Here is a 22,939-nt window from a genome sequence, read left to right as displayed (position 1 = left end):
TCCCTTCTGCCCTGCCTAATGTGAGGAACAGAAGAAAGAACATAGTTCACACTTGGAGGATGAGGGCGAAGTTCGACTGAATTCCCCAGGGGCAGCCCCTCAGAGAGGAACGTTTTAATTAACAGATGTTATGGAGACTGACGTGAGCATGGTGGGGGGCTTGGAAATGGGGGAAAGGAGCCATGAGCCAGCCCATCAGCCCAGCCCCACTGTGCCGGGACTTGTGGAGAAACAGGTCACTGAGGCTCATGGCTGTGAGACACAGCAGGCTTTTGGGGAAATCCAGAAAGGCATGGGATTAGGGAGGGCTTCGTAGGAGAGGTAGCAGAGGGCAAAGGACTGTGGGAGCCAGTAAGAGGTGGACAATGGTGAGAGGGCATTCTGAGCAGGGGTCCGGCTGTGTGCATAGCATGGGTAGGGCCGTGACAAAGGAACCTGGTGACAGCAGATCCTGCAGGAGGGGCAGTGGGGCAAGGGTGAGAGATTTCAGAGTTTTACATTTAAAACTCAGACCCAAGAACTAGAACTGTAAGGAGGCCTTTGAAGTGAGGACGGCATAAGATGTAACAGGAGCATGTCCAACCTCATGCATCACCACCCCCACTGGCCTACCACTCCTCACTAGCCTTCTATTCGCCCCCCCCCCACTGGCCTACCACCCCTCACTAGCCTTCTATCCCCTCCACTGGCCTACCACCCCTTACTAGCCATCCAACCCCCCCCCACTGTCCTACCACCCCTTACTAGCCTTCCAACCCCCCCCCCCCACTGGCCTACCACTCCTCACTAGCCTTCCATCCCCCCCACTGGCCTACCACTCCTCACTAGCCTTCCATCCCCTCCACTGGCCTACCACCCTTCACTAGCCTTCCATCTCTCCCCCCCCCCCCCACTGGCCTACTACCACCTCACTAGCCTTCCATCCCCCCACTGGCCTACCACCCCCCTCACTAGCCTTCCATCCCCCCCACTAGCCCCCCATCCCCCATCAATAGCTTATTTAAGAAAGCCTCTGTCTTTCTCTGTTCCCCCCAAGATGCTCTCATCCTTGCCTGACATGACCTTGGGCTTTTAGGATAGGAAAAATAACAAAAATGGGAGGAAGCCATCTGAAGTGTATGGGAGAGGTTTGAAATAGGGTCGCGTGTGCATGTTTGAAAGCTGCAAATAGGGGAGATGCACTTCTTACTGGACCATTGGTGGCTGGGCTGCAAGTGTTGGGCGGAGCCCCCTTTGAGCCTGGACCACTGGCTCCCCGCTTCAGTAGGGTTCCATTCCTACCCATTTACATCCCTATCGACAGCCTAGAGTCCAGACGCTAGGAGAACAAGAGTTAGGTGTCATTTCTCACTGTCCCCTCCGCTCTCGGCACAGGGTCGGTGTGGCAGGGTTCACTGCAGATGAGTCAGTCGGCACAAGCAAGCCCGAGCTGTCCTTACTGTTGCTCTGGACAGTGGCCTGACCCATCCGGGTCCCTGGCTCCACCTCCCTGCCTCGTCTCCCCTCCAAGGGCGGGTGTCGTGTACCCTGCTAATCTAAGGCTTGGGTCATTGTCCGTGTGTCTCTCTGCAGAAGGCCGATCTGGCGGTGGCCCCGCTGACCATCACCCACGTCCGTGAGAAGGCCATTGACTTCTCCAAGCCCTTCATGACTCTGGGTGTGAGCATCCTGTACCGCAAGCCCAATGGGACCAACCCCAGCGTCTTCTCCTTCCTCAACCCCCTGTCTCCAGACATATGGATGTACGTGCTCCTGGCCTACCTGGGTGTCAGCTGTGTCCTCTTTGTCATCGCCAGGTAAGGGCAATGCCGTGGTGGCAGGTCTGGCATAGGGTTGAACATTGACGAAGCCAGACCAGTCTCAACACCCGCAGGCCTCTGCAGGAAGAGCTTATGCCGCAAACCCTTCTCAGCTTAGAGTGCCCTGTCCTCATTCCGGTCCGTATCCATAGTTCTGAGAGGTAGCAGTTACCCGCCCCCCACCTCACGCCCACCCCCACCTCCACAGGGCTCAATAGCAGGTTCAGAGAGGTTTAGTCTTTGCCCACAGCTACATCACCTCTGGCTGGCCACCTGGTACGACTGACCATGGGGCATCTGGGTTCTGTTGGTGGCCCAATGGGTGACTTAAAACTTGAAATGCAGACTGGGTCCATCCACTCCAGGACATCAGGGGGCACTCTCCCCCTCCTCCACCCCCCATCAGTTGCTATCAAGTCACATCTGACTCAAGATCCCCTCTGTGCCCGAGGGAGCTGATTTTCAGAAGTAGCTCTCCAGGCCTTTCTTCCGCGATACCTCTGAGTAAACCTCAACCTTTCGGTTAGCAGCCGAGTGCGTTCACCACTCCCCTCACCCACAGACTCCTTGTGGGGGTGATCGCGCCCCATGAGCACGCATGGTTACAGGACATGCAGCCAGCAGGCTCACAGCTCACTCGGTGGCTCACACAAAATCAGAAGAGGTCACGACACATGTTCGGTCCTTTGTGCAGTGAGTACCTCCTGCTTGCCCAGAGAGCCCTGGTGTCGGAGTGCTGGCATGCCAGGTCAGCAGTTCAAAACTACCAGTTACTCCTCCAGGGAAAGACACTCCCAGTCTCAGAAACCCTTGAGCAGTTGGAGCCTGGCCCTCTAGGGGTGCTGTGAGTCTACGTGGACTCCATGGCAAGCGTTTGGGTCAGCGCTCGCCAAGCGCTGTGCCCTGCCCGTCACAGCCATTAGCTCATTAACCCTCACAACCTTCCCCGAGAGGCAGGGACTCCAGGCGAAGAAAGCCTTGTGGAGGTCATTAGAGGAACGGAGGGCAAGTCCAGCACCTGGACGCAGGTCACCTAGTGGTGTAACTGACCTGAGTCTCTGGCCACCTGGACGCCTGCCTTCTGTTCCTAACCCTGGCCTCATGTCAATGCTTGTTTGGGTCAGCTGTGTCCCCTGCCCCGTGTCCCCCCAGGCTCCAACTCCAGCCCCAGCCCCTGCCCTGGCTCTTTCTCCCTCTAAATCCTAATAAGATGCCAAGAGAGACTTCTCTAGAGAGGCAATTTGAGATCCAAGGATTTGGTATTTCTGCCTTTTTTTTCTCCTTCCTTTTGTCCCGAGCCACCTTTGAACGGCTTTTCCTTAGCCCGCTGCCTTTTGCGCCCTCCTCTCACCGCAGGGAGACTAAAGGGAAAGATGTGAGGGATGAAATTGCTCTGCCTGCGGAGCGAGCAGCCAAAGAAGCCTTCATCAGGCCTCTCTCTCTAATGGTCTCACAAGCCCTTGGAAGCCAGGCGCCACTGTCAAGTTCTCACGGCCATTGGAGCAGCCCCAGCAGCCTCTCAGCTGCACCCCTCCCACCCTCCACCCCACCCCAGCTACCCTAGCTCTGCCCTCCTCTCAAACTAAGTCCTTTCCTCAGCAGGCAGCCCCACCAGGCCTCTGCTCCACCCAGTGGCCCCTCCTGGCCAGCCAGACTGGAGTCCCTTCCCCAGGCTCATCCGGAGAGGTTTTCTGGAAGAAATGAGGTTTCCAGGGCTGCTAGGATGACACGGGACCCCGAAGGCGAGCACAGGGTCTTCGGAGAGCACCCTTGTACAATCGTGACACTGTGCCGCCAGCACCCAGTGTAACCCACACCGCCCTGCCTCACCCTGACAGCAGCGGTGGGACTAAATCATTTAATATCGGGTTCCATGCCCTAAGAGTTCTGGTGGTGCAGGGGTTACCTGTTGGGCTGTGGTCTGCATGGTCGGCAGTTCAAATCCACCGGCAGCTCTTTGGGTGGGACATCTGGGCTTTCTGCTCCCATAATCAGTTACACTCTCAGAAACCCACAGGGGTTCACTGTGCGTCAGCACTGGCTCCATGGCAGTGAGTTTAAGGGTTTTCCCTGTCCTGGGGACCATTTTAAATATAAAAAACTGTATATATATCAAAAGGTAGTTTATTATTTCATGTAGTTAAATACTCAAATAAAAACAATAAAAGAGGTGCGCAAAACGGGATTATGTTATGAGTTTTAAACTATTAATGAAGGGGCAAGGAGGGAGGGAACAAAAAGAGCTGATTCCAAGGGCTCAATGGAAAGTAAATGTCTAGAAAAGGACGAAGGCAAATTTGTACAAATATGTCGGATACAATTGATGTATGGATTGTAATAAGAGTTGTAAGAGCCCCCAATAAAATGATTTTGTTAAAGAAAAGAAAATATTAACAAAAAATTAATCCTAATGAAAAGAAAAACAGTAAAACTGTTAATTAGGTATTTTCAGATTGCTTCTTGATTGGCGTCCTCACTTGAAATACTCTTCACGTTTATCTGAGCGTTATCAGCTGTTGATCTATCTTTTCAGTGTAGGAGGTGGATCCCACTCCTTTAGACCAGGTGGCCAATTAGACAATAGTCCTTGTTTCTGATCAGTTGGAAACAGGTGACCCATCTTCTATGAACATGTTATATTCATCTTTGAAAACCCCTTCCACTTCTGCTGGACTCACAGCAGTTGTTCTGTCGATACTTTTAGCTCTTTGAACACTGTCAGGATTTGCATCGTTCATTCACAATAGCTCATGGGAATCTGGGGCGCAGCACAAAGCCGACACACTTTCCCCCTCAATGTTGTGTGCTTGTTTACTGAGGTAATGAACACGGGGAATAAAATGCAATAGCTCACTGGAAGTACAACCAGTTTTATGCAATGAATAAATACATATTGCCAGCATCGTTCCATCTAGTTTTTTATACCTATGGATGGAATGAACATTACAACCGGCTCTCAGAATACACTGTTGAGCAGGTGAACGTTAAAAAAGATTTGTGGATTGACGTTAAAATTAGTGATGTCCACAAGGGGTGGCTGCCCAGCTTAGAGAGAACCTAGATTCCAAGTGCCATTTAACAACTGGTTGGCCGAAGTCACCAAAAATACTAGTATCTGTCCTGTCGGGTCTGTGTGAAGCTGCTGAGTCCCCCCACGGCCTTACAGCAGTCAGCCTAGGAGGCATTGCCGGCCAGAGCAATGGAGGCTTGGCGGGACACATCAGTGACTTGTGAGGGTAGGCTTCAGACCAGCCCCACGTCAGTCCAGGGATGGCAAACCCAGCTGCCTACAGGGCCCTGGGCATGTGTGCAGGTAGCCCAAGACCAGATAGTGGCCACTGTGCTCACAGGAGGACACACACCTTGCCTCAAAGGGGCAGCCAGGCTCCAGCCCCATCACACTGTGCTGCAGACATGCTGTGTTTCCAGCCTCCGTGTGGACAGGCTTTCTGTGTTTTAGAAAGACCTTCCAGTTTCTGTGTGACATCTCCTGGCTTCTTTTCAGATACCTTGACTGCGTTGGCTTTCATTTACATACAAACGCACACAAAGACAGATGTAATTATCTCAGAATCCGCTGACATCAATGAGATCCTATTGCTCTTCTTCCCATCTCTCTTTTCATCCCGACAAAATATGTCGGGGAGCTTTCTCCTGCGGGTCCAGCCCCAAGACCCGCCTTCTCTTTTCGCAGGCTCGGGCTGCTCCCTTGAAGGAGGGCTTGTGGCCGGGTTTAGGGAATCACCCCCTACTGAAGGACGTTTCCGCAGCTCCCAGGGTGGTGTCTCAGTCGTTTTGTTTTGGGCCATTACAAACTACGCTTTGACGCACACCCTGCGTGCCTCCTCTGAGGCGCTGGCGTGGGGGGTGGGGGTGGGTTGGGGGGGGCGTCCCCTGGGATGGGTAGTGAGGGGCGTGAAGTACACGTACACTTTTCATGGGAGCATGAGGCTGGCTCCCTGGTGACCCTGGGAGGGTCTTCTCAGTGAAGGGCTGAAGCAAACACTGGCCTTGATCCCCCCCCCCCCATCCTGCAGGACCCTGAGGACGCTGATGCCGATGTGATGTGGTTGGCACATGCGCATTCGCTCATTCCCAGGCCCCTGTGGCGCGGGCACCCCTTGGAGCCCGATTCTCTGCAGGGCCGCCTCACTGCTCTGTCCTTCCTGCCTCAGGTTCAGCCCCTACGAGTGGTACGATGCCCACCCCTGCAACCCGGGCTCCGAGGTGGTGGAGAACAACTTCACTCTGCTCAACAGCTTCTGGTTCGGGATGGGCTCCCTCATGCAGCAAGGTATGTGCCCTCAGCCCATGCCACAGGGGCAGCAGCCTGCTGGGCCAGCAGGGATAGACTGTGCAGGGCCCGGCACACACCGCTGCCCGGTGGAGCCGGGCTGAGTCAGAAGCTAAAGCACACAAGCCACTCCCCGCAGGTGGCTCCCCAGGGCCTGCTGCTCTGCTGTGGCTGGGCCAGAGCATCCTGAGTGCTGGGGCTGAGCCTGCCTTGGCCCGGCCTCCTGACCTCCAGCTGAAGGGCCCTGGACTGTGAGTGGGGGAGATGCGGGGCTGGGGGGTGGGGTGGGCATTGCAGGAACAAGAGAGTGTGGCCTGCCCTGGGACCTTGCCCAGGGGGATGGAGGGACAGAGAGGTTCAAAGAGAACTTCAGGCTGTAGCGTGGCTGCCTGGCCCTGGGGAGTCTGAGGTGGGTGGGAGCCTGCATGCATCAGAGATGGGATGGCAGGAGGCACCACCCTCGATATTGTCAGAGTGCTGCAGGCTGCCCGAGGCTGCTGGCTGGCCCTTTGGAAATATCTACAGCTGCTGAACGGTCCCAGCAGGCAGAGGGCCTGCTCGACCTACAAGGTGCTGGTGCAGAGATGAACGGGGTTGGGCACTGGGGAGATGCCCTCTGGCCCTGCTGACTATAAGCTCACTGCCTCGTCCTGTGGAATCAATACTCTGAGCCTCTGACCAAGGTCTCTGCCTGTGTTCGGGTCCCCCTGAGGGGCAATGGGTGACCTGGAGGGGGGCAAGGGCTCTAGGGGCAGAGGAGACTCCCCGCCCCTCACTCCTCTTTGGTGCCCCCTTGGGGCCTGTTAGACCTCCATCAGCACACACCGGATGTGGCCCACCCAGCGCCTCGCGTCCTGAGGGCCTGCTCTACGCCAAGCCCGGATCCCTGGCCTCACCACCACAGGGTAGCTCAGCCTAGTGCAGCTGTGGGTGGGCTTGGGGAGCCACCCCAATCACAGGGCCAGGGCAGAGGGCAGAGCAGGAGCAGGGACCTGGACACAAATACCGCAGAGCCCAGCAGAACTCGCGAAGCCAGCAAGCAAACAAGTGACTCTCCGTAGAAACAAAACAAAGTAAATAAATAGAAACTGGCCGATCTGATAGAGACTCCTGGAACCTCCTAGGCTGGACACCCCTCAAGCCTGGGACTGAACCCACCCAGGGGAATTACCTTTCAGACAAACTTCTAACACAACGATTCCTCGGGGTGCCATCCTCCGCACGAGCAACCCAACAGGAGAGACCCAACGGACAGCCTGTGCCCCAAACACAGCTCGGAGGCAGGACAGACGGACCCAGGGAACCGGGGACCCAGAGAAGGAAGAAGTGGGCAGAGTGCTGTTACACTGAGGGGGTTACAACCAAGAGCATGCAGCAAAAGGTGTCTGAGTTGTCGAGTGGAGAACCGATTTGCTCTGAAAACTTCCACCCAGATTACAATTTAAACATCTACTCCCCCCCACCACCACCACCCCCAAATTAAATGGGTTTCCCTTTGGAGGCAGCTCCAACCCTGGCTTGAGGAAGCGGGGAGCAGGGTGTGGGGTGGCTGGTGCGGGGGGAGCAGCGGAGGCTTCTGAGTGGTTTCCAGAAGCTGGGGAGTGACAGGGAGCATTGAAGGGATGTCCCACTGTTAATGAGCCTCCTCATGCCTCACCTTGCCGCTGCCCGTCATCTGTGTTTCCTGACAGCTGGGAGAGCGCAGAAGGCCTCCACACACCGATCGCGGCTGTCTCCTCTTCCGCCTCCCGCTGCTATTCAAAGCGCTGGCCCCTGATGTCTTATCCCCCACGCGCAAGGTTTTGATTAGGAGGGAGAAAAATAGTTATGTATTTGAAAAACTGTCCCTTGAGTGATTTCTTTGAGTGAAAAAGGAAAATCGCCCATATCAAAGCAGGCGCTTTTCAGACTGCAGGTCCAAACATTCTGGAAAGTTCAGGAGTCACTCGCTATTTAAATCTCTTGAAAGCCGCCCAGTTAATTACTTCACTTAGAAGGTTTCATCTGCAGTGAGCTCCATCGCCAAGGTCAGGGAGGAGGAGTGAGAGATTTGGGAGTGGAGGTTCAGAAAACGTGGGTTTTCTCCTCCTGCAAAGCACCACATAGCAACCGCGTATTTGTGCACCACCTGTATTTCTCACGCGGCTTCTCCTCAAATTATACCGTCGTTCGCAGAAGCGCAGGGTTTTCTGCAAGGCGGGGACAAAGGAAGAGTGGGTGTCCTGGTCTTCATAGGCCCAGATAGAGTCCGGCACAAGGTCACACAGAGAGCTGGAAGGAATAAGGGTCCCTCAAGGACCTAGGGAGTCTGACTCCCAGGTATGGTCTGCGCACACCTGGCAAATGACCCTCTTCTTCTGCCCTCCCCCAGGCTCGGAACTGATGCCCAAAGCCCTGTCCACCCGCATCATCGGGGGCATCTGGTGGTTCTTCACCCTCATCATCATCTCCTCCTACACGGCCAACCTGGCGGCCTTCCTGACTGTGGAGCGGATGGAGTCGCCCATCGACTCCGCCGACGACCTGGCCAAGCAAACCAAAATCGAGTACGGGGCAGTCAAAGACGGAGCCACCATGACCTTCTTCAAGGTGAGTCCTTCTCCCTCCCTCCCACCCACAGATCGTAAGCCCCCTGGGGCTCAGTCCCTCCCCGTTTGGGACCAGTTGACCCGGGAGCTTAACACAGATTCTAGAAAGTTCCACAGCAGGGGGGCAGGCAGTGTGAACATGCTGTGTGTCCCCTAAGTCCTCGGAAAGGCGGAAAGGAAGAACCACTGGCCAGGCATAGAAAGGGCTCTGGGGTCAGTGTGCTCTCTGCCGACTTTGGGTCTCTGCACCACCCACCTTCCTGGGGCGTGGGGAGCACTTCACCGTGTGACGAGCCGGGGGGGGGGGGCACCTCCTCCAAAATAGAAGCAGCTGCCAACTTGAGTGAAATTAGCCGATCCACAGGACACCCGTGTGTGAGACCAGTGTTAGAAGGGAAGGCATCATGCCAAAGGGGACACAGACCCTGGAGATTGCTGGCGGCAGGGGAAGGGGCGAGGGAGAGGAGGTCAAGCAGGGGAATAGACAGGTTGTTATCAGGGGGGGGGGGCTTGGAAGATAGTAGTTAGCAATAAGGAGAAGAGCCATCTAGGAGCAGGTGAGAGGGAAACTACTGGGGCGGGGGAGATGACTAGTTTAAACAATTGAACCCCCCAGTTGATGGTCTGAAAGGTCGACTCCTGCCTGATTGACAATACAAACTTGTCCTTGATAAAAAGCCGTCAAGCAGAAGGACAAAAGAGCATCCTATGGTGTGTCACCGTCCAGCTCAGCTGGTGTCTTCAAATTAACCCTGACATCAGCCCACTTACTGCTCCCGAGGGGACCCTGCTTTGGCAAGGTGCGGACTTCAGTTTCCAAAGTCTTCTCACCTGGCCACCCACAGAGGCTGAGGGTTTAGGAGACTGAGAACCAGTAGCTATAAATGTTCCTCCAAAAATCAGTGAGAATGTTAACAAGCATTATCATTACTGGTGCTCACAGGAGGCCAGCTGGGGCGGGCCCCATGCTAACTAGTGGACCGCATTTCATCTGTGTGGCACATCCTAAGAGGCAGGTGCTGTGGTCAGCCATCGCCATTGCCAGCCTACACGTGCGGACACCGAGACTGGGAAGGGTTACATCACTTGGCCAAAGACGTTGACCCACGTCCGCCTTCCTCAAAGCCCGGCATGTGCTAGACCGGTGTCCAAAGCACTGGAGGACTGGTCAGCACACAGATTGCCAGCCCCATCCTCAGAATGTCTGGGTCAGTGGCTCAGGGAAGGGGTGTGTGTGCTGAGAACATGCATTTCTAGGGCCAACCCTAGCAAGGTTAGGCCCTGGACTTCTGTCGAAGACTGCTTAAACCAAACAAGACTCACTGGCATCAAGGGGATGCCCACTCACAGCAGTCCCTTTCGGACAGAGTAGAACTGTCCCTGTGGGTTGCTGAGGCTTCCACTCTTTATGGGAGTAGAAAGCCCCCCCTTTCTCCTATGGAGTAGGAGTAGCTGGTGGTTTCAAACTGTGGACCTTGCAGTTACCAGCCCAATGTGTAACCACTACACCACCAGGGCACCTCCTCAGGAATCTCCAACCACACCTGGGAAACTAAGAGGGGGGGCTTTCCTCTAGGCACAGGCCCCACGTCCAGCCTGAGCCCGGACCTCCTCTGTAGCCCCTACATGATGGGCAGAGCCCCCCGTGGGGCCTGAGCAAGGAGGAAAGGAAGAGGTGGGAGGGGTGTCCTGTGGTTGGAAGCAACTACTTTGTGATGAGAACAGAAAGAGACCCTGCCCTTTTTTGCCCCCCTGGGAAGCTGCGACCCCAGCAGCCTTCCTCGGGGGTCTCCACCACATGTCTGGAGCACACACACAGCCAGGCCCGGGAGGAGCTGAGGACTCTGTGGACGCGCGCATGCGTGTAAGCAAGTCTGTGGCTGCATGCCTGCAGCGTGTGACCCATGCAAATGCGCATCTTTGTATGCGAGGGTGTGTACACGTGTGCCCATGGAACAGAGTATCCTGTGCAGGTGCACGTGTGTGTGTGTGTGAGAGAGAGAGAGAGAGAGAGAGAGAGAGAGAGAGAGAGAGAGCACGCGCATTGGTGTACATCCATCTCTGTGAGCTGGGCATGTGGATGAGTGCCTGTGCCTGCGTACACACAGGGGCCAGGACGTTTGCATGTGTGCGTGCATGGGGAGTGTGGGTGAGTGCCTCTGCCCATGTGCCCATGTGGTGGGCCTACATCAGTGTGCTGGGAGGAGGGGCTGGGCTTGTGCGTGTGAGGGCTGTACAGATGTCTTAGAACCGTGTGTGCACACATGTGTCGTATGGTAGCTAAGGGCCCATGTGCGTGCAGGCCTGCTCATGCCGACCCCCAGGCTGCAGCCCAGCCCTTCGACTGTGCCAGCTTCTCTCATGCATTACGCATGAGCCCGTCTCTAAACAGGGCTCCCGATCAAAGGGGAGCAGCAGACAGAGGCCTGGCGCAGGCTCAATGCCGCTGATTGGATGCCCTTGCCTCTCTCCATGCTAAGATGCTCAGATTGGCTTCCAAGAGCCTAGTCCCAGCTCCCCACTGAGCCATGTCCTCAGCATCCAGCAGCTCCACCCTCACCCACCTGCTCTGCAAACCATCCAGGGAGGAGGCCAGAGGAGGGATACAGCAGCTGCTGGTACCCATGCCCGAGGTCCAGCCAGGCCCACAAAGCCCTGCTGGTCAGGAGCAGCCACTGCCCTCTCCTCTACAGACAGGAACTCCACTCCCTTGTCCGCCTTAGGGCCAGCGAAGTCCCCTTTAAGGCCGGCTCACTGCCTCCTGCTCTCGTTCAACTTTCCTGTTTGGCAGCGGCATACGTCTGTAGGCAGAGAGGAGTCTGAACACGATGCATGCACCCAGCTCACATAGGGAGCCAGAAGCACCACGCCCCCAGAAGGTTGCTAGCCAATCCTTCCCGCCTCCCCTGCCCGCACCGCACCGCTGCCTGCTTCCCTCCATAGCAGGGCTCCTCCCTGGGCCACATGGAAGCCTCCTGAGCAGCACAGAATCTTTAAAGCTGGAGTGGAAGAGACTGTGAGTTCAGCCTAGAGGAGCAGAGGTCCAGAGGGGATAGGTAATTGACCCACGATCTCACAGCCCATCAGTGGTGGGGCCAAGAGGCAAGGGCACCGGTCCTGTCAGCTTTCACAGTGCCCTCCCCTAGGGAGTGGTGTCTAGCGCTGGACAAGGCGTCCACACAGACGAGGAGCCAGCAAGTGTCTGGGAGACCAGGCCAGGCAGCAACAGTAAGAGTATTTACTAAGCACATTCTGTGTGCCAAGAAAAAGAGCCCTGGTGGCGTAGTGGTTACACGTTTAGCTGTTGACCACAAGATCAGCAGTTCGAAACCACCAGCCATCCCTGAAGGTGAAAACGAGGCTCTCTACTACCATAAAGAGCTGCAGTCTCGGAAACCCTGACCTATAGGGCCGCCATGAGTCAGAATCGGATTGCTGACAGTGAGTCTGGTTTTCTGGTTTACTCTATGCTGAGCAAAGGAACCTGGTGGTGCCACAAGGTCAGCTGTTCTGTACCCCTGGGGAGAAAGGGGAGAGGCAGTCTCAGAAAGCAGCAGCCTTACTCTGTCCTGTAGGGTGGCTGGCTGTGAGCTGGAATGGACCTGGAATGGTGGCAGTGGGCTACGTGCCCTGCAGAGCCCCTGGATGGCACAAACAGTTGAGCGCTCAGCGACTAACCCAAAATCGGTGGCTTGAGCTCAGCCAGAAGCCGGCACCTTGACTGAAAGGCCTGATCAGCTAGTTCCAGACGATCGCCACCGCCGCCCAAACCCTGCGCACAGTTCCACTCTGCTCACACGTGCCCTGCTCCCGCACGCTGCCCTCCTGAAGAGGGGCATGGCCCTTAGCTGCCCCACTGCACACATGACGGAGTGAGGCTGGGAGAGGCTGCAGATGTGCTAGGGTCCCAAGGCTCTCCACTGCCATCGTCACAGTCCCGGCAACCTCCAGGGCCAGTTCTATCCGCACTGTCCCACAGGGCCGCTGTGGGTCAGAATCGACGCGCTGACGCTGAGTTTGGTTTTCTGGTCTACTGTGTGCAGAGCTGGGATTTGAACCCAAGCCGTTGGGTTCTAGTAGCCACTCCTTCAATAGGACGCTCACACAGCCCCCTCAGAGGTCCCAGCCTCAGTCCTTGGGGCTCAGTGGGGAGGAGGGCAGCCACAATAGGCTGGCCCCCAACACACACAGTGCAGTGGCTCAAGTCATACATGTGGAGGGATGTCACTGCCGCGTGGGTGGATGGATGGATGGCAAGTGGCAGGAGCCACGTGGAGCAAAGGGAGAGTGGACGTTGAGGACAGGAGGCAAGCAGGCAGCACCCCTTGGTGTCCCATCCACAGTGCAGGGAAGAGGGACTTCAGGGCCGTGGTTGGCTATGCTCCTGGGTCTCTGCAGGCCGCCTCACGATACCCCCTGGCTGAGAACAGAACAGGAGGGAGGGAAGCCATCTTTCTCCAGTGACACTGCAGATCCCCTGTCCCCCTTCCACCTGCAGAAGAGTGGCTAGAGGCAGCCCCATCCTTCCAAAGGAAACGGCATTTGAAGAGTTGTCAGGGACCAGCAGACATTATGCATGGAGTCCCCAGTGTTGCCCCCCTCCTCCCCCCTCCCCCCAGCCCAGTCCGTCTTGGAAGATAACAATTAATTAGGAGATGAAAGTGCTGTTTGGCTGTGAAAACATGTAGGCAAATGTGAGGAAGAACGTGGAGAAAGCGGCGGCTCAGAAGGGAGTAGTCTGGCGTCTGCTCCTCTCAGGAGGCAGCACGGATGTTGCGGGTGGGAGGGATCGTGCAGGAGAAATAGTAGCTGCGGAAACTGGGGCCTGAGAATGCAGGGGTTCCCGGGACCCTGGACATTGTCAAGCCTTTGCCAGCATGACCACGTGAGCAGAGAACGCGGTTGGAGACCTCGTCCGCCGCCCGGTGGCATGGCACTGGGTCCTGAGCAGGACGCTCTGTGGGCACGCCCCAGCTCTCCTCCTCCACCTGTGGTGGGCTGCCTCTTCCTATCCGCGCGCCCCTCAAATAGAGGGCTGGCCCTGCCCTCTCGCAGAAGCGGGGTCTCTCATGCCCTTGAGTTAGTGCCCACTCAAAGTGACCCTAAAGGGCACAGTAGACCTGCCCTGGGGGTTTCCAAGGCTGTGATTCTCTGCGGGAGCAGAAAGCCTCGTCTTTCTCCCTCGGAGCGGCTGGTGGGTTCAGACTGCTGACCTTGCCGTTACAACTCGATGCAGAACCCAGTATGCCAGTAGGGGTGGGAGGCTGGGAATGCAGAAACCGGGTTGAATTCAGGGTGATGCCTCGATTTAAAGTTGTGCAGTCGGGGTTCCGAGCCTGGCATAGTGCTCCGCTAGGTGTACGCTGATCCCCAGTGTGCTTACCTGTGTAACTCAGTGCAGGAGAGATGCGGGCACCTACATTGCAGAGACCAGCAAGAGAACTCGGTGGGCACAGTGGGTCTGGGGGCAGAGGCTAGCTCAGTGCCAGGCAGAAAGTGACATCAAAGCCTCTCCCCTCTGAACACCCCTCCAATTGGCTGGCTAAGATGAGGAAGCAGGCAGGACTCTCGAGCTGCTGCCCCAAAGCCGCCTCCTGATGCGGAGGGCTCGACGGGGGCACATTGGAGCAGGGCCAGCCAAAGGACACTTCAGAAAGCCCCCTTCTTCCAGGACCCTCAGCACTGGGTCTCCCGGTGTTCCCTCCCGGGCGGGGGATAGGGGGTGACTGCCTGCCTGTGCAGAGCTAAGCACTTCTGAGGGAGGCTGGAGCCCAGGAGAGAAAAAGAGGAACAGATCGGGCAGGCAGGAAGCAGGCCTAGGGCCAGAGACGACGGGACCATTCCTGAGGGCTACCAAATTCCCGAGAACCACCCTGCAAGACGGATATAATCAGAGTGCCCACTTCAGGGCGGCATTCAGGTCATTACGTGAGATGATCCCAGTCGACAGACTACCAATAGCTTCAGCGTTAACTGTCTGCGTGTGGATTGTGCAGCCCACAGGCATCCTGGCTTGTGAATACCTGTTTCTTAACGCATTGCCAGCGTTTTTAAAGGGGAAGGACTTTGGACTTACAAGCATTCAGATTTCCAGCTCCTTGGAAATGTGGACGCGGTGGCCCCTGCGAGGCCAACGGGGTCAAGCTGAGCAGTTCCGAGCCCTCCCCACACCCAGGTCGCCAGCCCTTGGGACTGGTCCACTGCTCCCTAGGGCCCTGCGCCCTTTGGGATACACCCCTAGATATGCTTTTGTACAGAAATGTTAAATTCTCAAGATGAAGTATCTTCCGTTGGAGAAAATCAATTTGCTTCTTTGAAAAGGCTGGAATTGCCAATTTTGTTGAGAAAAAAGCCTCCCGTCCTGGCGTGTTGCCCTGTGTTGGCTGCATCCAGCGGTGCCAACCATCGATTGGTAGCTGGCCCTGGAGCGGGGCAGGTCAAGGCTCCCTGGGTCTCAGGCCAGACAGATTGTGCTGGAGCCCTAGGTGAGTGGGGCAGTCACTAGGAATGGTGGCTGCAGACTGATGGCGGAGACCCAGGCCTTGGTAACCAGGCCCTGAGTGCTAGGAGCTAGAGGGGCCTCAGAATCGAGTAGATGCTGGCTTCTTACCTTCCTCCCTCAGACGGCGCCAGATGAAGATGTCCCAGAATGGGGAAGATGTCCCAGAATGGGTCCCAGAATCGCCTAAAAACAGCAGGCCAGGCCTTAAGGGGCATGAGAGACAGATGAGGCTGAGCCTGGGGCACTGAGGTAAAGGACAAGGACCAGAGGGAGGCAGCTTTCAGATCCACCTGGGTGACGGTGCTGGAGGTATGGGTTTGTCGACACCGGAGGTGGGAGAGCTGCTCAGAGCCGGCATCACAGCCAGATGATGCTTCAGTCCCTGCTGTCCCGTCCCATTCCGATTGGCCCAGGATCTCTGATTCTCTTTCCAATATTCCTCAGTACCTATGCCAGCTGCACATGGCTTTCCCCAAACCCATCTGTCCTCACTCCGCTCCCAACCCCAATCGGAAAGCTCAGGCTCCATGTACAGCACCTGTGACTGGAAAGAGCATGTGGTTCCGTGTATGGGTGCAGCAGGATGGAGCTTCTGGAAGTGGCCTAGGCAAAGAGACGCTCCTTTTCCCTTCTGATTCAAAAAGGGTCAGGATGGATCCTTCTGTCAGGCCACCCGTTAGAGCTTGAGGTTTCTGGGATGGGTGTAGAGCATGGGGGTACCATCGGGGGATGGGTCGCGAGGAAGTGGGTACCCTGGGCGAGGTGGGTACGTGGACACATAAGTAACAATCTGGGTAGCTGAATAGTTCGTTGACTGATGAGTGTGGACAGTGGGTGCGTGCATGCGTGTGTAAGAGCATGACCAGATGGACCAGGGAAAGGATGAATGGATCAGTTGATCACTCCCTACACTGGAGGCTTCACAAGTGGGTGTTTTCAGAAGTCTAAGGAGACCTCTGATTGCCTCTCGCATCTAGTGGAAGGCGGGGCTTTGGTGACCAGGAGGGACAAGAAAGAAAATGATGTTAGGCCTGCAGACCCCAGGGTGGGGAAGCATCCAGGAAGCATGGGTGTCTGGGGTTGGGGACTGGAGCGGCTGCTTTAGGGATGGCTGCAGCTGGTGGTTATCTGGAAGCCACTGAGTCAGGAACGGAAGTCATGTATGGAGTCTGTGGGTGGGAGCGTGGATTAGTCATCTATTGCTGTACAACCCATTACCTCGGGTTTTGTGCCTGAACACCACCCCCATTTATTGCCTCAGGGTGACTTGGGGTCAGGACATGAGTGTAGCTTCGCCAGCGTCCTGGCTCTGGGCCCCTCACTGGGGAAAACCACGTGCTGCTGGGCCTGCAGGGACCCCCGGCTCTGCATGGAGGAGGGTCCCATCCCAAGCTCTGGAGTGGTTAGGCTGAGTATTCAGTTCCTCGCTGACTCTGGGCCAAGACCCCTCTGTTCCTCTCCACACAGAGCTCTCCAGGGGACAGTGCCCAGCAGGGCAGCTGGCCCTCACCAGAGATAGCTAGTGAGCTGAAATCACAATCACTTGTACCCAAATCTTGGTGGTGGAACCCAGTCCCTTTGGGGGGGAGTTCAAAGCGGGTCCTGAGGTCCGGCCCCATGCTCAAGGACATGGCTTCCAAGAGGTGGGGCCTTCGGGAGCCCTGTAGAAGCAGCCTGCCACCAAGAGAATGAGAGAATGGGAAGAGGAGGGTCGCAGAGCACATAGGGGGAAGAAGCCGGGGCTGGGAGAGGGTGCACCTCACACTGTGGAGGGAGCAGGAGATGCCTGGGGGCCGAGAGGCCACTGGTGTGACAGGTGGAAAGGGAAGCATCTCGGGGCAGCGGAGGCCCTCGGAGGACTCGCTGGGTAAATAGTCAGTCTAGGGGGCATCTGGGGCTTATGGGTAAGAGCTGCTAGCCAAGAGCGTGTCTGAGGAACCGAAGCACAAGAGTAGCTGAGCAGCAGCCTGTCAGGACCGGCAAGCTTCAAGCAGTCAAGAGCCTGTGGCTTTGGCACACAGGTAGATGTCCAGGGCGGGATTGGCGGCTCATCCAAGAAGGTTATCAGGTTTGGTGCCTACCGAAGGCATTCCCGGCACTTCAGCTAATTACAAGCTGGGATTCCAAGTGGGGGACCTGCCTGCTGCCCCTGTGGCCTTGGCCCTCAGGTATGCTGGGGTCTCCAGGACCCTGCTTTGGAAGCAGCCATTCTTACCGGGACTGAGAAGTGCCCAGCGAGGAGAGGAATGAGCTCTCCCCGGGCCACCCTGTCCTCAGCCTGTTGGCACAAACCCATAATGCCACACACCCTGGAACCTGCCCCAGTGTCAGTCAGTCAGACTGACATCACAGGCCTGCAGAGACCCACTCTTCTGAGGCCCAGGGCAGCCGCGTACCGGCCGCAGACGAGACTGAAGTTCCCAGGAATACTCCTGAGTACCGCACACCTGGCCCGCTCAGTCCCCTGGAGTCAGCCCCAGCCCTCTGCTTCCGCGGCCCCAGCCCCCTGTCTCGTCTCCCAGCCACGCACAGCAGCATCACCCTGGTCTTGGGTGCTGGGTCCTCCAAGCGGCAGGTCCAGGCTCGGACCCTCGGGCCCTAAGCTCTGGGCCGCCATGGGGAAGGGCTGGAAACCCACTTGCTCTGACAGCCCCCTCGCCCCTCCCTTCCACCATTCCCACCCTGCTTTCTCACTGTCATGAACAGACAGAAATCCTCCCAGACAACAGCGCTCCCTGAAAGCCTGCCGAAATGCAAGAGGGGTTGTGTGATGGATGTCGGGGGAGGGGGGCTGAACCCGCATAGTATACCCTCCTCAACCTCCCTGCTCCCTCTCACCCCTGCAGATGGCTCCTGGTTGGAGCAAGGACTTGAGCCAGGCAGCCCGAGGTTGGGTTGAAGCCTGGCTTTGCCTCCTAGGGCCTGGGTAACCCTAGCCAGTTACCTAGCCAGGCCTCTGTTTTCCCATCTGTGAAACGGGCTGTCTTCTGCGATAGCCACGGAGAACCAATGAGCAGACACAGATAAAGCGCTCGGCACCAGGCCTAAGCACAGTAAAAGTTAGATCATCGTGAAGGAAAGCGTATTCATTTTTCTTTAAGTTAGTCTGAAAACCACTCCTGTATTACCAGAGAGCCCCCCACCCCCACCCCGCATGGGTGGACCTGAATGGGCAGCCTGGCTTCCTGGTCTACTAGGCTGTGTGGGGCAGGGGCTGTCCTCCAGAGGCGCCCTTTGCACATCTGCACAGGGGGTCGGTGCCCTGCCTTGCTTTGAGGACCGACGGTGGGCGGAGGTCAGTGGCCTCCCACCTCTCGGGGGTGGGGTGGGGGCAGGGTGCCCTATAGCCGGGTGTGAGCGCCTCCTCCTTCCCCGGCCCAGAAGTCGAAGATCTCCACCTTCGAGAAGATGTGGGCCTTCATGAGCAGCAGGCCCTCGGCGCTGGTGAAGAACAACGAGGAGGGCATCCAGAGGGCCCTGACGGCAGACTACGCCCTGCTCATGGAGTCCACGGCCATCGAGTACGTCACCCAGAGGAACTGCAACCTCACCCAGATCGGGGGCCTCATCGACTCCAAGGGCTACGGCATTGGCACGCCCATGGGTGAGCGAGGGGCAGGGGGCAGCGGAGGGAAGGGGCAAGCCCCTCCACATCCAGGCCTGCGTAGGCAGCCTCCAGCTGCCTGGCCCTGCTCCTTCCACACAGCCTAGCTCACTGACACTCAAGTCCAAGGGATGGCAGGAGGAGCCAATGACCCGGTGAAGTCAGCCTGAGATGAAGCAGATGGGAACTGGACACACAGTGGGGGAGGGAGAGACCCTTCCCAGAAAGCGTGGCTGCTGCCCCTCACCCCAGCTCTGCTGATGCAGCCCACCTATGCTGACCCTTCCAGGGTCCTGTGGTGGCAGGACCCCACCACCACCCAAATCACCTGGAGACCCCGTCTAGATAGAAAGCAGGGCCTCCCAGCCATCCGGCCCCCTTTTCATGGAGTTATGAGCTGGGTGATTAGGGGGGCGGGCGTCGATGGGGTCAGTGCCGCTGACAGCAGAGTGCCCTGCCCCTGTCCCCGTGCAGGCTCCCCGTACCGGGACAAGATCACCATCGCCATCCTCCAGCTGCAGGAGGAGGACAAGCTGCACATCATGAAGGAGAAGTGGTGGCGGGGCAGCGGCTGCCCCGAGGAGGAGAACAAGGAGGCCAGCGCCCTGGGCGTCCAGAAGATCGGGGGCATCTTCATCGTCTTGGCTGCCGGGCTCGTCCTGTCGGTGCTGGTGGCCGTGGGCGAGTTCGTGTACAAACTCCGCAAAACCGCCGAGCGGGAGCAGGTAGAGCATGCGCGTCCGGGAGTTGGGAAAGGGAAGGTATGGGGAGGGCGGCACTTGGACTGCTTTCATGCCCACCCCGGACCACCACCCCTGTGGCTAATGTTACCAATTGCTAACCCAAAGCTGGGCAGTTCAAACCCACCAGCCGCTCCTCGGGAGCAAGCTATAGCCGTGTCTGCTTCCGCAGACAAGTACAGCCTGAATGCCCCATGGGGCAGCTCCAGTCCGCCCTTCCGAGGGGTGGCTCTGAGTCAGATGGACTCCCAAAGGGGCCGGGGGTTGGCTTTGGGGTTTGTGTGCCATGCACAGGAGTCCCTGGTGGTGCAAAGAGTTAAGCATTGGCCTCCCAACCTGCAAGCCAAGTGCCACGCTGCCGCTGCAGGCCCATGAGGTGCAAGGCCACAAGCTGCTGCCCAGGAGCAGCTAAGGTGGTGCGTACCAGGAGGCCGCCCTGCGTGGGCCACCCCGAGTCCACCTGGACGGCCCGGGAATCAGCCACCCCATGGTGTCTCCTCTCATCCCCCACTAGCGCCCCCTGAACCCAGTCTGCCAGGACCAGGCACCGGCTGACCGCCTCACCCACTGCTGCCGCAATGCCCTCGGCCACGCCGGCAGTCCTGCCTCCACGCTCCTCTCCACTGTCACGGCCACAGCAGCCGTGCGTGAACTTTGATCACGGCGGCCAGCCCCTCACCCACGCCAAGCCCTCCGGGGTAATTGTGGAAGCCAGTGGCTGTGACAGAGGGGTTCATTATGCCTTCCCCTGGGCTTTTGCATATATTTGAAAAATTTGCATAATCAGAAGTTTAAAAAAGCGAAAGAGTTAAGCGGGCCGGCCGCAGCTTGCAGGCTGTAGAACCAGGCTCAGCCTGTAAAATTAATTCAGTTGGGGGGGGGGGCAGCAGCTCTGGGCTCTGGCTGCGAATGGCACTCACAGGGACAGGCTGGTTTTAAGTGCTAATGCCCTGGCCTCTCTCCCAGAGTTTCCCTTTTAATTGGTCTGGAAGGGGCCTGGCACCGGGAGAGGCTGGTACAGAGGGATGTGAGTTCAAAGGGTGGAAGGAGGTTCTGGTGGAGCCCATTACAAAGGAGCAGCTTAGTGGGTCATCGAAATGCACCGGCAAGGCTTCCAGACCAGTCAGTCAGTGGGCCAGGTCAGGGAGGAGCCCAGCAAAGCCAGCGCACAGCTCCAAACTCCTCAGCCAAGGGGCAAGGAGAGGGGGGCGGGCTACCCAGGCCCCGAGACTGGTGTCTCCAAGGGGACTTTATTGGAAGGCAACTTCCCAGTGCGTTCAGGCTTTAAAAGTGGCCCCTCACTTTAAAGGTCTTGCTTTTAGATCCGCACCTTGCCTTCGGAAGGGTCCCGGGCGCGTGTGGTGTCTAGGCAAGGACGCCTATGGACGTGCTCATTATAACACGGACAAAAGCGGGGGGACCCTTAATGCCCGGCTTTAGGGAGGGAGGGGCTCATGAAACAATGGCCGGCGCATCCTCTGGGGACTGACTGGCCACCTCCCACCCTGAAAACAAAAGGCCCTACCTCAGCAGGCCCTCAGCCACCTCTCTGACTTCCTCATCTCTCCTCAGCCTCCTCCCCAAGGATGTTTCTGCCCCAGGGCCCTTACACTGCGCACTGTTCTACTTGCCTAGAAGGTTCTTTCCCCAGAGCACTATGCCCTTGCTGGGTGTCCCTCGGTTCACCGCTCAGATGGCCCCCTGGCCCTGCCTCTTAACCTTGGATAAGGCCCTTTTCCTCTCTGAGACCTCCCTTTGCTCATCTGTAAAACTGGAGAGCACACGGCCCTAACTACCTGAGATTCCAACCTGCTAGCCAAACGCAGTCTTTGATTGAGGAGAGGAAGCGGGGCCGGGGCGGGGGGGGGGGGGGGGGGGGGGAGGGCGGTGCAAGGCAGACACATGGGAAGAAGGGGAGGAGCTGGCTGGAGAGGCAGGGCCAGGCCTCACCTGTGTGCTCCCCACACCCCTGCAGCGTTCCTTCTGCAGCACCGTGGCCGACGAGATCCGCTTCACCCTCACCTGCCAGCGCCGAGTCAAGCACAAGCCCCAGCCCCCCATGATGGTCAAGACGGACGCCGTCATCAACATGCACACATTCAACGACCGCCGGCTCCCGGGCAAGGACAGCATGACATGCAGCTCGTCGCTGGCCCCGGTCTTCCCCTAGGCCCAGGCCAGGCAGGGACCTCAGGCCTGGGGCAGGAGCAGGAAAGCAAAGGAGCCAGGAGGGACGTGCCCTGTCCCTACATTCGGCTTAGGGACCAGAGCTGCTGCCTGCCTGTTGGGCTGGGAGCCCTTGTGCCCTCCCTACCTGGACACCAGCAGCCTCAGGCCAGCTGCTGGGGTGGCATTCACCTCTCATTTCGTCCATGAATTGCAGAAGCTGCCAGCTGAGACAGCCATGGCCAAAGGAAGCACAGCCCCCTCTCAGGCCAAACCCGCCTCTGAAGTCAGGGCTCCATGCCATCGCCCTGCAGGGGCCAACTGAACCGAGGGAGGACTCTCACACTGCCTCCCCTTCTCTGTGGTCCTGAGCCTCCTCCCGTGGGCCCGATGGCGAGTCCAGAGACACAGCCTTGGGTGACCTAAAGATGTGAGAGCTGCCCATGCGAGCCGAAGGCCTGGGCAGAAGGACGATTCCAGCTCCCAGGAGCTGCTCACAGGATCCTGGCCATGCGGGCTTGGTCCCCACCGTGGCAGCCCCTGTCCTGGCAAGACCAAGGCAGAGCCAGTGCCCCGGAGAAGAGAAGAGAGGACGTGGGGTCAGGAGAGGGGGACACGGTGCCGGCAGAGGCTGCCATGGTGAATTCTCATGCCCCACATCCCAGCCACTTCCATCCCTCTGGGAAGTCTCTAGGGGCGTAGGAGTAAATGGGACAGGCTAGCAGCAGCTCCTCCTCCCAGCGGATGCCCAGAGACTCGGCCTCGCAGAGGTATAGTGGAGTCCCAGGCAAGGCCACAGGCCCGAGGGCCAATGGAGTTTCCCTTCCTGGGGACCAAGCCCCACCTGTGGGTGATTGGGAGCTTGGGTTCTTTCCTGTCAGCAACTCTCCATCCCTGGCCAATTATCTCTGGCCTCTGTCAGCCAGCTCTTCAAAAGACGCATAGGCTTGTCTGGGTTGAAGTGGAAGCCAGGTCCCCACCCCCATCCCAGAATAGGGGTCAAGGCCCTAGTCGTCTGAGCCAATCTTAGAACATGTCGAGGAAACCAAAGGGGACCCAAGGAACTGGCCCCCGGACTTGCCAAACCTGAAATGATTCCCCAGGAGAGAAAGAGAGAAAGCTAGTTCTCTGGGGCAGAGGCTCCAAGGGGAGGTGGGGGAAGCTGCCTCCTGGGAATTAACCAAAGACCCCACACAGAGACACAAGGCTGTCCTGGCCCCGCAGCCCTTGTCCAGAACCACTGGGA

At 57.6% G+C, this 22,939-nt stretch overlaps 1 protein-coding gene across 1 annotated transcript in view; it reads left to right on the top strand.

Annotated features, from left to right (window-relative positions):
- GRIK3 (glutamate ionotropic receptor kainate type subunit 3) overlaps nt 1-21,734 on the top strand; it is a 238,332-nt gene extending 216,598 nt beyond the window's left edge. Inside the window, exons 11-16 of the mRNA XM_075539217.1 lie at nt 1,573-1,796; nt 5,975-6,093; nt 8,465-8,682; nt 18,565-18,787; nt 19,262-19,512; nt 21,503-21,734. Of these exons, the coding sequence (XP_075395332.1) occupies nt 1,573-1,796; nt 5,975-6,093; nt 8,465-8,682; nt 18,565-18,787; nt 19,262-19,512; nt 21,503-21,697 (1,230 nt within the window). The 3' untranslated portion in view covers nt 21,698-21,734. The remainder of the gene's footprint in view (nt 1-1,572; nt 1,797-5,974; nt 6,094-8,464; nt 8,683-18,564; nt 18,788-19,261; nt 19,513-21,502) is intronic.
- Nucleotides 21,735-22,939: the final 1,205 nt, after the last annotated feature.

Source organism: Tenrec ecaudatus, chromosome 1 (genome assembly GCF_050624435.1).
Source record: "Tenrec ecaudatus isolate mTenEca1 chromosome 1, mTenEca1.hap1, whole genome shotgun sequence".
Classification (NCBI taxonomy): Eukaryota; Metazoa; Chordata; class Mammalia; order Afrosoricida; family Tenrecidae; genus Tenrec; species Tenrec ecaudatus.
This window is presented reverse-complemented; position numbering and strand designations above follow the sequence as displayed.